This window comes from Amphiprion ocellaris, chromosome 10, assembly GCF_022539595.1.
Source record: "Amphiprion ocellaris isolate individual 3 ecotype Okinawa chromosome 10, ASM2253959v1, whole genome shotgun sequence".
Lineage (NCBI taxonomy): Eukaryota > Metazoa > Chordata > Actinopteri > Pomacentridae > Amphiprion > Amphiprion ocellaris.
The window spans coordinates 12,914,214-12,933,084 of NC_072775.1; the positions used below are offsets into that span (position 1 = coordinate 12,914,214).

The 18,871-nt window shown below is 37.9% G+C and overlaps 1 protein-coding gene across 5 annotated transcripts in view; it reads left to right on the forward strand.

Annotated features, from left to right (window-relative positions):
- Nucleotides 1-15,773, forward strand: part of LOC111567455 (SPRY domain-containing SOCS box protein 4-like) — a 101,462-nt gene extending 85,689 nt beyond the window's left edge. For all 5 annotated transcript variants that reach the window (XM_055014473.1, XM_055014474.1, XM_055014475.1 and 2 more), the window contains one exon: nucleotides 13,008-15,773. In XM_055014473.1, the coding sequence (XP_054870448.1) occupies nucleotides 13,008-13,135 (128 nt within the window). In that variant the 3' untranslated portion in view covers nucleotides 13,136-15,773. The remainder of the gene's footprint in view (nucleotides 1-13,007) is intronic.
- The last annotated feature ends 3,098 nt before the right edge of the window (nucleotides 15,774-18,871 follow it).

Sequence of the window (18,871 nt, forward strand, 5' to 3'; positions counted from 1 at the left end):
ACAGTTAATTTGCAGGCCACAAAAACAAAACCAGGAACTACAAGGTACCAAAACACTATGTAGGGCTATAAGGAACTGCAAAATTTTGTCATAATTTCTTTTGGATTTGTCACTACAAATAATCGTGTCTGTATTTCATGTTTCTCCTAGTATGAAAATATTGATTAGTCTAGCTTTAAACAGTCACTTTTACTTGTCCTTTTCATCTTGTCTTATGAAAGCTTTCCATCAGACTCATTCTCAGTCATGTCAGTGTGTGTTTTTTAATTCACACTACAGTGAGTGCAGTTTCTCTACAAATAGCACATAGGGATGAAGGACAACAAATTCAAGGTATGCCGAGTAAATTATGCCAACAGATTTCCTCTAATATTGACACTTTTGTGAATAATGTCCACCTCCCTGCAGTTTGTAACTGTCAAGGATATCTGAGGGTCAGACAGACCGGCTGTGCTCTGTCCTTTACTATTTTTCAATCGCTCTCTTTTGTGTCCATCTTCGCCTCTCATCTCATGACCTCGTCACATCTTTCTCTGCTTCATCTGCTTTGCTCTTTTTTCCTCTACTTCACCCCCTGTCCTCCTCCTCCTCCTCTGCTCCCTTTATTTTTCTACCTCTCTCTTCACATCTTTCCTCCTCCTCGTCTTTCTCTTATCTCTTTGCCTCTCATCCCAGAGGAGACTGAACTGTGGATTTACAGTAATGCAGGATGGTAAAGAGAGAGCAGGGCTTTAAAAAGAAACAGCACCATGGCTTGTGTTACCACCAACTCCTCTCTGCTAGCCAGCTCTGCCCACAGTGCCTATCTTTCTGTGTGACACTAATATGGCCTGTAAGGTATGAGTCAGACCACAGGAGCTGTACAGACAATTCAAGCACCAAAGTTAGTTAGAGCCACATATTTCAAGATGGTGTTTATTCTAAGAAGACTTCAGAAGAAAGGATTTTCACACCCCCTCTCCTAAATCTGTGTGGGCTGGACTTAGTACAACTGTGTTTTGTAGCCATTAGTCCGCCCACCCTGTGGCCACATCCTTTTTTTAGTACAAAAGGGTTTTCTAACAAATCCTCCTTGGATTGTAACAACATCACTGAATTAGTTCTGCACAATGGCTGCTTCAGTGTGTCTTCAAGTGTGATTGTGCTAAAAATTGGCAGTGTTACACAATGAACTGAGGAAGAGGATACAGGACACCACCGGAGGTACATTAGTTATTATTAGTTATGGATAATGCAGAGACTTCTCTCAGTGGCTGTGAAGGACATTGGTGTTTGGCAGAGTTCAGCTTCTAGTGTGTTTGAGAATGAGGACACTGTGTTCAAAGAGTAAAGATAAACCCCCTACTAAATCCCTCCCTATGTTGTGTTGTTTTCATCAAAGTGAAGTTTGAATGTGGCTTTTTTGTGTAACTTCAGTCTTTGTTGTCACATGAGAAGCAGCTTAAACTTTCTTGTTATTGTTTATGTTAAGATTTGTCACATGAAACATTATTACACTGCTTTTATTGAGTCAGTTAGAGTTGCTGTCGCATGAAGGGATTGTCGAAATTTTACTTAAAAGTCATTTTTTTTCCAAATTGGAGATTTGGAATATTACCAACAACAAACTCACATTTTGTCAGCTCACACTAGAATTTTTAATGAACATATGATCAAGTTCAAAGCATTCATTCCTAGAAGGAGTTATTACCCTGGTTGCCTGCCATCAGTTTCATCAGTGCGACCCCTGAACTCATGATTACACAATAAACTTCTCACCTCTTGTGACCTGCAATAAATTAAAGCTGACACAACAGTTAGTTCGGATCTGTTATAATCTTACACTTAGACTAGTTGTACAGATTGTGCCCAGTAGAAATTCTGTACATACAATTTCCCTGGTGCAATGTTAATGTATGAACTCAGCAGAAACAACAACACAACACTCTCTTCAGCAGTTAATGTTGCCATGACAACAATGTCAATGATATGGAAATAAGCTACATTAAAACCATTCATCTGAGGACATGCTCACTATGAATAATCTCCAGCCAGACTGTATATTCAATGTCAACAACAATTTATGAATTGAGAGAAAATTTATGTCTTCAGTATTCATAGGGTGAAGTCAGGGCTAGGGCCTTGGATGACTCGCTGTTACATCCAGACATGGACCAAAGTCCAGACTCTGAGAATCACTGATCTAGTGTCATCATTAGGATAATAAATGCCTTTGACTGAGGGTGAGATTGTTGAGCATGGTGTATTGCAGGGCTCTTTGTGTTAACTAAAACAAATATCTGATACATCATTTTTTTTAATGGGTGTAATGATTCGAGGCCCTCAGAACCCATTATTTTCCTCTGCATTGAAACAACTCCCCATCCAAGGTATTGAGCTAATTTAAAGATGATTTAAAGCTTTTGCAAGTTTTTCTCCCTGACCTCCTCACATTTCTAGTTATTATTATGTGTGAGTGAGCAGTCTTTGCAGCAACAAGTCCCCATTTTCATGTCAATGTGACAATTAGATTTTTTTTACTTTGTTATGAAGTACAGGCCATTTTGACCTGCTAGGGACAGGCTTACAACTGAAGAAGATAAAAGAACAGGATGTTTAAATGCCTATTTTAGTAGATCTACTTGAAAGGCTTAAAACATGATTGTGATTCTCTAGTATGAATGAACAGAGGTGGAGAGTGAATGGAGATAATGTAGGCCGTGCAAACATGACCCGGCCAAGGCTGTCTTATTATGACAGCCACCTGTCACTCAAAGCAGCCACGCGAGACATTAGCTACAGAGACCAAAATAGTTTTTATACCAGATTGTGAACTTGTTTATTTTCACTGTAAAGTAGAGCATTTTAACATGGAGATCTATGGGGATTGACTCGCGTGTGGACCCCCTAGTGGACATTCGAAGAATTGCATTTTTTAACATTTCTGTGTGGCTTCATTGTTCAGCTCCAGAGGCTGGCACCTGTTTAAAAAAGCAAGACCCTGATTTGTCTTCTAATTTGAACATCTAATATGCAGTTCCAAAGCATGTATGTTATCCTTCCACGATGCTAGCTGTATTATTCCTTGTTGTAAGGCAAATAAAATCCATGGCATCAGTGTCGGATAAGATAGAGTTGTCACTGTAACACAAAATCTCACTTTTCTATCAAAGCCTTTCATTCATTAAATCAAGGAAACTTAACTTCTTTCATTGTAAAATGCTGTTTAAATTCAAGCAACCTTCCAAAGTACTTGCTAAAATAAATTACTATAAATGGCAAGGAAGTGATATAAAGCAGTAACTGACAGCTTTTTGGAACTTGGCAGTTTTTAATGTTTGGTGCAGAAGATACATTTCTGTACTGAAGTCTGGTATCCAGCCTCTCATGTGACTCTATTGGGTTTACTTGCCCTTGACTGAGATCAAAGCCTCTGTATATGCATAGCAGGGACGTTTGTGTGCATTCTGTGTTTGTTTACTTGACACTATTTGAGTTTTTCTGATCTTTTGTAATTTCGAGATGCACGTGTGTTTGTCAGTTTGATTTCCTGTATCCGTGACCTTGCATTTGTGTGTGCTCTTTGCATCTGTTTTTCTACCTGTCAACATATTTGCAGGAGAGATTTGTGGATTTCCTTTGAGTAAATGTTTGTTCTTTTTTTCTGTGTTTCATGTGAACAGGATAACATGCTACAGCGGGCTGATTGTATGACATTAGATGAGGAGAAAATAGGCCCAGCATGAGTCAAATATACCATGAGATCACATTGTTAAGCTGTTGGTAATTTTAAGCTTTAACAGATTACTCTGTGTATATATACAAATGCTTATTATCAAGCTTTGGGGTTGTGCATTAGTCCCAATTTGACTACTGTTGTAATGTAAGAACCTTGCAACTGCAGTTTTGTTCATTTTCATATTATATTGACTTTAATTAAAGGATTAAAGGATTACATGCGCCTCTAAGTTCTTCAACCTCTTGGGCTTAGAAAGCACTTCCAACACTAACTGGATAATGATAAAACTGCTTTGTCATCAAGCTAAACACAGACCTGTTTTTCTATCTCTTATTGACATTTTGAGATAATGCAGCTTTCACCTGCCCGACAGCGATGACTTTTTTATGTGCCAGGAAAGATCAAACACTGTGACCTTGGGAAGTATAAAGAGAGAAAAGGGTAAAACGTAGAGTGTGAAAGAGGATGCAGAGAAAAGGAGCAGGCATTGCCGGAGGACAGCGGTGTATTGTTAGAGATGAGATGAAACTGTGGCAAAAGGAGGGAGGAAGACTTGAGGGAGAGGAAAAGAAACAGATCAGATTGTGTCTGTCTCAGATGTCTGTTCTCTGTGTGTTTGTCATCTCAACCCTTTAATGCAGTTTGATGCATTTTGCAACTCAGTCAAGTTAGAATTAAAATGGGTTTTTTTGCCCAGGAATTAGCATGTATAACATTTTTGTTTATTTTGACTTGTGCACTTAATCAGTCAAAATTGTAATTAGAAAAAAGAATAAATTGGAATTTGATTTATTATTCTGTCATGACGGCGTCCCTGACATCACTGTCCTTCAACAGCCATGAAATTTAGTTCCTAGCTGACAGTTGGTGCTGTAATTTGATTGCTGCAGTATGTGTTTGACTGGGCGCTAAATTAGTTTGTTGTATCACTTCAGTTCCAACATAAACACAGGCGTTTAACCAGATGATGGGCCGACACTGTTGGCTGTTACTTTATCCCAGCTGGGATTTCAGCCGTCTCCAGGAGTCCATACATTACTCTCAGTCATGATTCGAATCTCGAGTGTCGTTACAGTGTGGGTTTCTCAGTCTGACAGTGAGACAACTGGAACATGAGAAACGGTTTTGTTAGTTAGTAATAGTAACTAATTACATCAGCATTTATCACATGATACTAATTGGTTTGTTGAATCCAAATGCAACCATTGAAATAAGGAGTGGCAGTCCAACAATATTTTTCTGATCTTTACCAACTAGGGGTCCATGGATTAAGAGGGGGCCAATTAACCAATATTTGGAAAGAATTTTGAAAAATTCTGAAACCCCACAAAGTGACTATTAACAGAAATCGATCCATTTCAAAGTAACATTTGGAAATTCTGCAAGAGCTGTATGATTGTTTTATTTCATCCCACTAATGTTTTCACAGAGACAACAGCCATCTGGAAATTAAGTCATGAATGCTTCCTACACACTCAGCTGACAATAACACTCGTGCATGCTCAAGGTCCTAAAATTGCAGAGAATGCTAACTTTAATTTGAATGAATTAGTCGCCATCTTGCAATTCCACTTTATGTTAATGTATTCATGGACCCTGCCCTTTCAAAAATGTAGGACAAAACAACACTGAGAGGAAAAAAAGACAAAAGCAGTGTGTAGTGGAATCATTGCTGAAACTAAAAAGTTACACTAACCTAGTCAAGTAGGTTTTCTAGCTTACAAAGTATAATAAGTAGTACAAACTCAACAGCATGATGGTTCCTCACATAATGTTAAATGCTGTAAAGTTGCAGATGGTTTAGGAAGCCAACAGTAGAAAAGAATGTTTTCTATCACTGTTGCAGACTTCACAGATACAATCAGTTGTGCAGCACAGACGTTGATGATGTCTCTTCTTTTAGCACAGGCTCTGAAGTCAGACAGCCGTTGCTATGGGAAACAGCCAAACAGAGCTTAGACATCATTTCCACAAAAGTCCAAGAGCTGCTTTGCCCTCTTCAAAAAATGAACAGCTACAGTGTCATCATAGTTCACATTTTCTTTGGCTTTAAGAATTTCTTCTTTTCCTCGGACTGTTTCTTTAGTTTTTCCTTCAAACTCAGCCTCGATCCGTCTGTCAGGTTTTATTTAGCTTCTGTTCATCCCCTCAGGTCAGTTTTTACATCTATCATAAAAGTGAGGCTGCTGTTGCCATTTTCACCCTCTCTCCCATTATCGTTTTGTACAGACAATAAATTCTGCTCTCCACTGCTGTGCACAGCATCTCATTACAGACGTCGTGTCACATTGTGTGCCCCTATTACTTCTTGTTCCCATCGCAGCAGACCTTGGGTCTCAATTCATATCCATATTAAAAAAATGTCTAATCAGGGAAAAAGTTCCTCACTAGCTGGGTTCACTTCATGCATTGGATCAATCTGATATTGCCTTCATCACTAAACTGTCTCAGAGAATTCATGGATGTTTGCCACCATTGTATAAATAGATAGACAACCACAGTAGATCATAAGAAAAACAACTTCCTGAAAGGTTGCTGGTTTGATTCCTAGTACTCAGCAGCAAACAAGCGATAAAGCACTAAACATGAACCTTATTCATAATCTTCCTTTCATTTTTTATTTTATTTGACTCCAGTAATCAATTGTCTATCAAACATTCAAAGTCAGATCAAACTAACACTTGTATCTCACTCTGACAAGCAAAAACCAAATAAAACACTTATTTTTTTACATGATAATTCCACTGGGAAAACTAGTGGTTAAAATTAGGATGCACTGCAATGTGGAGTGATACATACAAAGCAATTTATATAATCTATATCTATAATCTACAAAACAATTAAACAAATGTAATGAAAAGCATTTTCAGAGCATCGCTAAATATAATCTGTTTTCACCGTGATTGAACTACAGTACAGGTAATATTTAGAGAACTGGTGATGATACTCACTCCTGCTGCATTATGAAACACAATTCTTCCCATTTTTCTTAATGCACTGAATGTGTAATGAAGCAGAGGCTGACGATCTACTGTTCATTATCTGCAGTGAATCTCCTTGTTAGCTTCTCTGATCACTTAAGGAGATGCTTATAGGATAAAACATGATGGAAAATGTGCCACTAAGAATGAAATCTTGTCGTTAATTCACTGAGTATTTCTATAGAAGGTATTAAGCCCAACTAATTACTGGTATAATGCACTGTAAAGCCATGATATGCAACTGGAGGGCAGCGAATGATTCATGTGGAGATTTTTTTTTCTACTTATAGTAAAATGCAGCTCCAGGATCACCTAGAGCTAGAATAATATCATGAGCAGACACCTGGATGATAGTGTGTTATTGAACCAGCAGTTTTTGATGCATTATACTATCAATACCAAACACACTGTAACATGTGTAATATATACAAAAGACTGTAAGCTCTTCTGAGCACAATGTCAAATTAATGCCTGTGATACACAAAAACAGAGTTTACAGCGTTTGTATGGTTTGTAGCTTTTGTTATAAGACATCATAATGCAATATGAGAGAGGAGCAACATTCCACACATTAGGTTGTCATTAGGTTTCACTATGAAAGTACTAATAGTCCATTATAAATATTGGCATGGTGGAAAATACTGTTGATGTTATCTGGCAGACTAAGTAGTGCTTTTTGAAGTCATTCAGTAGTAGGACTGCCTGTGCCTCAAGGTGCTTTGATTTCAGCTTGTCATTACAGTATCAGTGGCTAATTAGGTTTTCCGTTTTGGCAGTAGATAATTACTGGTAAACTAGTGAATATTTACTTTTTCACTCTACTTTTCACTTGTAGCATTTCAAGAAAAAAAAGGAGAGCCATCCAGCGTTGACAGTGGCTCCCTCCTCTTTGTAACCACAGCACTATCTGCTGAAATGGTCTCTACATAACTGAAACTACACTGAAGAGCCTACAAGGGTGCTCAAATTAATTGGATATGGTATAAAATTGCTCCCCCTGATACACGCATGCACGTCTCACACACAATCATACAATCACACACAGAGTAAACACACTGTGATTCTTATATTCTTGTTGCCACACTAACCTCAAACTGACATTTTCAGATTTGGTCTTTGGTACTTTAAGGTGAGTTGTCCACTCAAATAGCTTTTTGCTATAAATCAACAGAACAAATGAGCACTTTTTCTGCAGAGGAGTTAATGAGCCAAACGTGAACAAAAATGAGGCTTATTGTGCTTCTGTGTTGTTGTACAGAATAAATAATCATGTCAGCTTTGTTCTTTCAATATCATGTTGTTTTTTGGCTGACATTTTTCGTGCAATTTTAGTTTTAATTCTACTTGCACTAAAGATTTTCCAGTAAATACATATACTTTAAGCAAAGCAGATTTAGCTCATTATTCTATTCCTGCAACAAAAACAGGGCATTATCCAATCAAAAGCAGATGTCAGTAAACACTTTGTGCTTCTCTGGTCATCCACCAGTAAGGCAGTAAAGCCAGCTTAGCATCACTGTTTATTTAGAACTGTTAATGAGCGCCTGTTATGCTCTATATGAGCTTTCACTTTAAATGCATTAAAGTCCCAACAAGTATCTGAAGCACTGATGCTGTACTTTATTGGACATTTTGCAAATATTGACATAGATAAAAGAGAAAGAGACAAACTGTTTAGTCAATCTGCCCTTTAACTTAAAAACAACACATTGCACCCTTAATTCTAAGTAATTTATCAAACAAATATACATGCTGTCTTTTGCTCCAATAGATTAAATGGGGGGTTCTCAAACAAAATTCTGCTGCCATTATGTTTCAGTGATACTTTTACAAGGAAATTAACACTTATTCAAATCAACTGTAATGATATTTGTTTTGTACAAAATGTTAGAACTTGTGTATAGATGTTTGTGAATTGTAACTTTATCCGGTTAATGTAACCAAATGTCTTCATATTTTGCCAGGACAAAACAAGCAAATTGACGACATTATTTTGAGCTCTCAAAAATTATAAAGCGCTATTTTAGCATCTTATAGACCAAACAGTTAAGCTGTAAATTCAAAACAACATTCAGCTGATAAATTTAGAATAAAGATGAATATTAATCGCAGCCCCAGAATCCTTATCACAACATTTTGTGTGAATAGCTTGTCTGCAGCTCACTGTATCTGCTGCTGATGACACTCAGACACCATACAACACCAGTCAACCACAGTATATTGTATTACTGATGAGAACAGCTCTAATAATGGCAGCGTATGTGAGAGTCAAACGGAGGTGAAAGTATAAACCATCGCTGGCATCATGCCATTGTGACCGTGCACTAGTGAGGAACGGAGGTTTCTGTGAGTTTGGATGAGCATTAATGTGACAGTTAACACTGTAAGGACACAAATGAAGAGTAGGCTTAAGCATTTTGTGCAGAGGCTTGTCTGTCAATCCTGTTAGTTAACCCTTGAACACACCCATGAACGCATTACAATGACTTCCATTATTTTCCTGGAGATTTGCTCTAACCTTAACTATAATTACCACTTGCCTAATCCTAACTTTAACCAAAGCTTGATGGTACCATAGCCTTAATATACTCCCTCACCCTGAAATGTATTGATATGCATCATGTGGACTTGTTGTTTATCCCGATAAGGAAGACAGGTAAGAGCTGATGTAGGTTCCCACAATGACTAATAGGTGAAAATGCAGGCACACACACACACACACACACACACACACACACACACACACACACACACACACACACACACACACACACACACACACACACACACACACACACACACACACACACACACACACACACACACACACACACACACACACACACACACACACACACACACACACACACACACACACACACACACACACACACACACACACACACAGCTAGAGAGGCAGGTGGTAGAGGACGCCCAGAATTACAAGAGGTGATGGCAGTTTTTTCCTCCACAAGAACAGCAGGAGGAGACAGACTGATAGCCGAGCTGTGCTTTAATGTCACACCGAATCCTCTGAAAGCACTTAACACCTTGAAGTTTGTTTTTTCACGATAAACACATTACCTTGGAAGGTATCTCCATAGCTTTTTTTTTTCTACAAATGTACACATTGTCCCTGACTTTGAGTCTGTCGTTCGCATCCCTCTTCATTTTTCGCAGTTCTCTCCCTGCCTTTCCATCTGAATGACTTCCAGTGTTGTCGTTCTGCCCCATTTCCCTGCATTTTCTTCTAGTTGGTGCGCAGATGGTTGGTTGCCATTGTGTTGGTGGGAGTCAATAAGTTCAAGGACTGTCACATGTACAGCGCAGTGCAGTAAACTATGTGTGCATACAGTATGTGCCTCACTGTGGAAGTGTTTCCTTAGATGGAAGAGTTTTAGGAGCCTAATGGGTTGTTGTATTGTGAGTTCATTTTCGCACCGTGTTCCCTTCCTCCCTCTCTTCCTCCCACTCTGCTGTGCTGAGTAATCAGGCCAATCAGATGTGGTCATTACTGTTAGCAAAACTGATGATACTATAAAACTCATGTGTAGGAAGCTATGGGGCGATGTTAACAGCCAGAGGAGAAGGACAAAGAGTTCAAACTGGTGCTAAACTGATTAAGAGAATGTTTATTTATTGTTTGTTTACTTGGTTTGATTGCATAAAACCTCAATGTCAGAATTGCCTTAATAATCATACTAGACACCACATGGTCCAGCTGAAAACTGAAATTGAATCAGGCAGTTTTTGAAGCAGTTTATTTAATCCAGATCTTAGCCATGTCCTATTGCAGTGTCTTATCTACTTCTGATAGATAGTTTTGATGCAGACATGCAAGACTTGATATAAGACTTTGTTGCAAAATTAACTATAAACAATAACAAGAATATTCTGGAGCAAGGATGCAAACCAGTAGTTGTGTTTTTGTTTAATCATTAGAATGAATTTGGCCCAGTGTGGATCATTCTATATGCTGATAGAGCTATTTACAACCACAGACACTTAACATTCACTCTTCCAGTAGATGCCGTCATGAATATGTGAGCTCTGGCCAGAATTCAGTACCTGCCACAGAAGTCTTTGTCATGGTGGTCTGTTGCTAACTAAGCCATCCAGAGTGCTCTCTGCCTGCCAGTGGGAAACGGCCTATACTCTGAGTGACCTCTTCTGCTGCTCACTGCAGTATTATACATTAAAAAAACTGCAGTTAGTTGCTTTCATCGTATGAAATAGAAAGAGGCTTTACCTTGTAGTGCAACTAACTCGAGCTAATGCACAATACATTTGATGACATTAACATCCTTCATCTTCTGCCTTGCCAGTTAATATGTTTTTTAAAAATCAGTTAAATTATTAATGGCCATTAATAATTCATTCACATCATTACATGAAGCGTTTGCTTGAAAACAGCTGTCAGAGAATAAGCAGCATTTCCTGTTCTTAACTGCTCATTGAAATGCTGACGTTTGCATTTTGAGGCAGATGTTGATATCTGATGGTTATAAATCCTGTAGTGATATAGTGATCCCTAACATTATGTTAAAGAAGGGGTTATTTAGTGAGAAGAATGTTTTAGAGCTGAAATATAAGCTCATTTTCTGATCATTAAACAGTGTAAAGATAGCACTGCTTCTGAAAGTTGTTACCACAAACATTTCTGAGCTACATTTTCTCCTTACATGTCTGCCAGCACATCAGATCTCTTATTACTGTTGCAATTAGTTTTAATATCAACATTTACAAGCAACTGGTCTGTTATTACTGTTGTCTGAGAATGCAGAATCCCAAACATGGCAATAAAATCATATCTCATCTCACCTGAAATTGTGATGACAGGTAGAACATATGAAGTGTTTAATTAGATAGGAGCTAAAGCATGCTTACACATCACACGTATTGATTTTATTTTACACAAGGTAGCTGATCAAATTGCTGGAAGTCCAAAAGTGCAAAACAGTGAAATATTAAGCATAACATACTTTACGGAAGCTGACCTCAGCCTCGTTGTCTCTCTTGTCAAGACTCTCCACACTGTCGCTCTTGTTGAATTTCAGAACTCTAACTTGCGGTCGTACCGTGGTGTTCCATCACAAACAACCTTAAGGTGATAACAGAAACATTTACTAGACACCAATTAAACTTTTATTTTAGCTGTTACAGAATTGCAGTTAATTAACTACTGCTATTATCTGTTCTTGGGAATGTTTGTCATTTTAACAGGTCTGTGCTCGTGAAACATTAGAAGGTGTTACTTTAAAGGTTTCTATCAAACTACCAAACAAAAAAGGTGGATAAGACTTTCTGGCATCAGTGTAGCCATTAGAGGACACAAAATGAAACTGGCAGTCAAAACCCAACTATACATCTCTGCTAAGCTACAGTCATATATTGTCCATGCCGGTTTCTCAGTCAAGCACTAGTGGCAAATACATTTTTACATTGTTACTTTAAAGTTTTGTGAATTACCACTAGTGACTATAAGTAACACATTCTCCACCGTTATAGATTTATCTGTTAATTACAGATATTACTGTCATTAAAAGATCAAGGAAACCAAAAATATTTACACTTGAGAAGCTGGAACCCCAAGATTGGGTTCATTAGCTTTAAATGTGTCATTCGTATGACTCCAACACAACAACAAAAACAACAACACATTTCAAACAGGTTTCTCCTAAAGCACCATCCTGCCTCCACCTCTGGTCTGTGAGTCCTGCAGCTCAGACCACAGCCTCCAGTATCTGTTACCTCCTTTATCCTGACGTCAAGATGAAGGTCAGAGAAAAGGTTAACCAGGACCTCACAGTCTGTATAACAATGTAACACAAAAAACACACATGGACAGCCTTTACACTCCACGTGATGTGCTCATGATCGAGGTGTTTTTCGAAAAATGTGCTTTTCTTCAGCGGGATAGAAAGTCAGGGTGACACATGTCCCTGCCTCAGTAATGCGACTTTATATGCTATTAGGAACAGGTGTCAGTGATGGCGTGTGTGTGAGCAGAATGTGTAAATATTTAAAGGTGTGCAACGTCGCTCTCTCTACCCATCTACTTCTTTCTCTCATTCATTCATGCACAGCAAATAGAAAGATGTATTATGCATGCAAAAAAGGCTGTGGTGCCAGAATAAACATAAACATGGAGGCAAACCAGTAATTAATCAGTCACAAGCCAAAATGTGCAGAAGTCATGCACTTTTAAACATTACACAGGTGATTTTCTGTGGTGTTATTATCTAAAAGATGTCCGCTATCCTCTCCTAACTTTCTAAAAATCTGTATCGCTTTGCTCTTCTCCTCAGCTGAGCCTCTTCCTCTGATGGATTTGTGTCGTCGTGCGGCCCGCCTGGCGTTGGGTCGGGATCGGCTTCAGGAGATCGAGAGCCTCCCTCTGCCCCAGTCCCTTAAAAATTACCTCCAATACCAGTGACTGACACCAGCAGAGCCAACTGGGAACGCAAGGACACACAACAGACCACCAGAAAGTCTAAAGAAGGATGGATGAAAGAATTAATTTAAGGATGCAAAGAGAGGACAGCTGATGGAGGAATGTCCACACTGGGAGCTCCGCGGCTCACATGGATTTATATACGGACAAATAGGAATATGGTGGGAGTTCAGGCTTTCACATAAAGACAGGACAGCACCAGCTTCTTTTGGATTTCGAGCTGCTTTTTCATTCTTTTAGGACTTGAAATAAATTATTAATGATGGTATCCCATCAGTGTCTCACTCATCCAGAATGAATCCTCTAATGGCACAGTGTGGCTAAGTGGCGACAGACTAGTAAGACGACCACCGCCATCTAGTGACGAGAATAAAAACGGCGCAGAGAAAGCACACTAACCCCATCCATGGAGGCCTTTCTGACATGCAGTCAGTGACCATATCATTGCTGTTGGATAACGTAGTGTGTGCTCATGAATTCCACTGGCACAGGTGACAGCCTGCAGAGTCTACATGTCCAAGAGGATTTTAGCACTAATGATGTGTTAATGTGGTCGATCCGGGGCCCGACCCAAAGCTCACACTGCATAAAAAGAAGATCGACACATGGCTGTAAGGTGAACGTAAACAGGAAATCAGCATGCCAAACTTACCTCCCGGCTTTATGCAAACATTTGCTGACAGCTTAGTCCTTTTCAGACATGTAACATCTTCATCTGTTTGCTGGCTTTTGGAAACTCAAACTTCAGATATTTATATTGGCTTTACTCACATTGCTTGCGTGGTATTTGGCACCGGGTGCAGTAGTGAGTTAAAGTCACGATACAAAGCAAAAAGAAAAAGAGTGCAACTGTAATTAAATTAATTTTTGTAACGTCTTAATTGCTGATCAGTGTCACTGGAAGAGTTCTCACTCATCCATTTCAAAATTGTGCACAAACAGTGCACAAGTAATTTGTCGTCCATGTCTTATCTTTTGGTTTCAAATCTTTCACCTTTTCTGTAACATGAAATCAGAGCAGTGTGAGTTTAGTTTTATCAAATGTAACTGACAATAATTGAACAACTTAAAAACTTATTAGATTTTACCAACAATCAGGATCACACAGCTCAAGAGTAGCATTACAGTCAGATGAGCACTCAGAAGGAGAAATATGAAAATCTCTAATGTGAAGCGGAGCTGAACAATTAATTTGTTTCAAATCGCAATTTGAAGCCACATGACTAGCAGATTGCAAAGCTGCAATTTAGGATCATTTTTGCAGCACATCTGACCCAAAGTTTAAACTGTTAGTGGTTTTTAAAATGTACACCGTGCTCCTTGTCTGAAAGTGAGAAAAATTTCTCATGTTTCAAAGCTCCATCACAAGTTTGAAATGTCTTACACAGTGAATACTGAATTGAAGTCACAAATGAAATATTTTAGAAAAATTGCTCCACCGTTATGTGAAAAGTGTTCTATGTTCAGAAGGAAATATTGTGCAAATAAGAAAGATAAAAGTCAAACATGGTACTGGAGTTAAAGTGATTCAGATTTGTGCTGTGTAGAAAGCATGGAAGTGGAAATGTTACTCATTCTTGCCATCATGACTTTTACATAATAAGTTGCATGTCTGCAAGAGGCTTTATTTAAAAAGGACCAGACAGGACAAACCTGCTCGTTGTTGAAAGTACAGTTTTTATTGTACTGGGACCGATTGTCACAGGACACTAAATCTTATGATGTCAAATCACAACCAAAGTATTTCATACTAAGCTGTGGAGTGGACTAATGTGTCTCGGAGCTGTAGGTCGTGGCCCAACATGAATCTAGTGCTGACTGCTGTTGGCATGAAGAGACACCTGCTGTTGTTTGTAGCACCCTGCTGTAGCTCACTGGTAGCAGACAGTTTCTGTCTGCTGTCTGCACAACTGTCTTAATGACCACAAACTAACAGGACCAGAGCAGATCCAGCCTCACTGGATCTAAAGTATAGACTGTAGCGAGACGTAGGAATATTACTGCTACTGTAGCAGCACAGCTGATGTATTGCTGACTCAGAATAGGATACAGATGACCAATGCACAACCACATATACACACACTGAAGACCAATCATGTTTTCTTTCCTAAAAAAAAGGCTTGAGTCACTTTTTTTTTTACTTCTGAGTTTGTATACTCCATTATTAATATTATTATTGTTATTCTTATTTTTGTGAGTGTGGGGCCTGGTTTTGATGATGGTAGGATGATGATGATGATGATGATGATGATGATGATGTTTATTTATCACAAGCTAGTTCTATGTTTGTTTTGTTAAACTGATCGTTGATGGTTACATTCAGGTAAATTTAATACAAAGATACTGGTGACGAAGGGAGAGAGAAATCGAACCTTGTTTCTTCAATGCTGCTTTTATTATTATTATTATTATTATTATTATTATTATTATTATTATTATTATTATTATTATTATTATTATTATTATTATTATTATCAATGGTGGTTATCTTACCCCCGTTTGTCTGAGTTGGGATGGGGAGAAAAGAACCATTTCAGAAAAGTAGTAGAATGTATGGACAGACGGTGCATTTGAGATGTCAGCAGACATGAAATGTGAATAAAAGCCAAGTGAATTTGAATTTTTTTCTTTGTATTTCTTTCTTTTTACTCACTACTTCCTGAAAACGACAAGTTACATCTTGGCACTTGAAAAAAACTGCAGCAAGATGCAAAAGAGCCTGGTGGTTCATCTGGGGATCAGACAGTTGCAGCATCTTTAATTGCGTCTCAGAGACCATTTAATCTACCAGGGGAGGCCTTGGCCAGCAAAATTGGGCTGTAAAGTGTTGGCCGTTAGTTCCTGCAATTGTCAAGTGTGCAGTTTCCACTTCAGAAAGTAAACAGATAATGCACTACTCATCAGCTCCTGCAGCTGTAAATACAGTTCACACTCAGCCAGAGAGATACTGATGCGCTGGATGTTCCAAACTTAAAGACAGAGTGAGAACCCAGACACATTAGTGTGTGGTTATGGGCTTCATATTTCCACTGCACAGTCAGACTAACACTAAAACATTATCAGCTCACCATATCTGAGCACACGGGGGAGTTTTGTTTGGTAGATCAATAGCAGACAGACGGTGTAATAATGCTCCTGCATCATGATTCTGCCTGAGGATCCAACACAATCAGAAAGGACCCGAAAGTTTCCCACACGCACACACACACACACACACACACTTTATGTTTAAAAGTGCATGCCTGCTGGTGGCCGCAGGAAGTAAACGTTGATAAGGCTGCACATGAGACGGCAGCAGATCTGATTACAGATCTTCTTCAAAGGGTAGAGCAGATTTTGGCAAATGAAACTGAGTCACTCTGCGGCAAAAATCAGGTGCGACAAAAAAATAGCATGAGCAGGGTTGAAAATGTAGACTATATATAAACTTAAACAAAGCCTCCATGATGTCACCCATAGCTTTCCTGAACAGACGTTTAGATGCTCAGTGTGTTGCCCTCTTGCTCTCTTGGCAATACCCTCCACCAAAATTAGTGGAAAGGGAAGCACGAGTGCCACACTGGTGGGCAGTAAATGGTCTCCATCGATTGACAGTACCACCAAAGCAGCTTAATTGTGCATTACTTTAAATAATGATACAGTTTAAACAGGTGAGTGCTGGAATAAAATCACCTCCGATACATCTGTCCTAAACAGCTGAATTATCTATAGAGACCCAAAAAAATTTTTGTAGGCTGCAAACTTGGTAATGTTTACTGCAAAACTGGACATCTAAGGGGATTGACTCACTTTACTCACTAATATAAAAAATATTTTTAAGACTGCAGAGGATTCCGCTTCCTAAGTTTGCATAAAAATGACAACTACTGTCGGTAAAGATGCAACATCCAGTGGTAATTAATATATATGACAAAATAACATCTAAGTGCAGGTTTTTTTTACTATTGCCAGTGTTTGATTAGTATCATCTGCACTAATTTCTTACTGATTAGGCGATTACATTGCAAGTGTACTGTCCATGAAAAATGTGTTATGAATGTCTGGCAGCATCTATAATTCTTCAGGCAGCAGAGAGATTGACACAAATTATGATCTATTAATTTTTCCATATGGAGCCTCCATGGATAGGGCAAATAAAAAAACAAAAGTGACATCCATTACTTATCACCAATGTTCTTTTTGCACCTCCAACCTTGCTTTACAGTTTGCTTTTTACAGCATTTACAGTATCTCTTCACCCCCTGGAAGCTGGTAAATAAAGCAATGCTTTTTACTCCACTTTTAAACATTTCATGCTCTTAAAAAACACTTTGTATGCTGCTTTTTAATGCATTTTTTTAACAAAGAGTTTGATGTGCTAATTGCAGTCGTGGAATGTAACAGTACATTTCCTTAAGTACTGTACTTTACTGCAAATCTGAGGCATTTTTACTTTACTGGAGTATTTCCGTTTTATCTAACTTTACACTTCCACCACATCTCACAGGCAAATATTGTTCTTGATATATTTGCAGCTTTAGTTGCTTTTCAGATTCTAATTTTTCACATCCTTTCTGTCCAGTGAAAAAGTTGCATCTCCAAATGTGGTGATTTTGAATGTGATAAACTGAAGTTACAAATGCTCCTTTATGGGTTAAGATTATTTTGAGATAAGTTTAAACCCCTCTTGGATAAGCTGGTAAATGTCACAAAGATGAAAACAGGCTGTTTTTCTGAGCTCATGAAAAGCTGACCTTTCAGAGATAAGTGGCTCTCACAGGACAGCGATGCTACAAACCCAGTGGTTTTATAGAATATGATGCACTGCTATAAATGAAACTATCCATCAGTGCAAAAAGTTAAATTTACCAGATCGAAAAACATCTCCAGCAATAGAACATATTGCAGTAGTATTATGAATACAAAAACATCATTTTAATAATAATAAATCACTGCTGGTGAACATTTTACTGCAGAATTAACACTTGAATACTTTGACTGCAGGACTTCTATTTGTAGTAAAAGCAGTAGCTTTAACTAGAGTATTTTCATAGCGTGGTAATATAAGGAGCTACTTATGTAAAGATTCTGAATACTTCTAGATCACATTTGTGTGTCTGAAGAATGATTTTAACCCCGTAAAACCCACTGTTACAAAAATACCACATCAGCTTATTTTTTTTTATTATTTTCTATTAGATATATATTATTTTATTTTTTATTTTATTTTTTCTATAAGATGTAGAAAAAATATAGAAATATAGAAAAAATTATTTATATATATATATATATATATATATATATATATATATATATATATATATATATATATATATATATATAAAAATAAATAATTTTTAGTTGAATTTTTTTCTATATTTGGGTTTATATATTTTTTCAATTTTATTTTTTGCTCATTTTGTTTTCTATATTTGGGTTTCTATATGTACCCACTATTATTATTGTTGTTTTTTTTTAATAAATATATATATTTTTTACAATATTTTTTTTCCGATATTTGGGCCTTGCAGGGTTAAATAGGGCTCCCATCTCCACCTCTCTATTCTCACCAATAGAGTCTTAATAAGAGTAAACCCTCCAACAATACTTCAACTAAATGAAGCAGCACTATGGTAAGACTGTGTGTTTAATCTCAGAAGATAAGCTGGAGCACACAGTCCTTTCTTTAACTTATTAATTACATAAATAGCAGAGACCAGCAGATCTTGTCAGCAACAT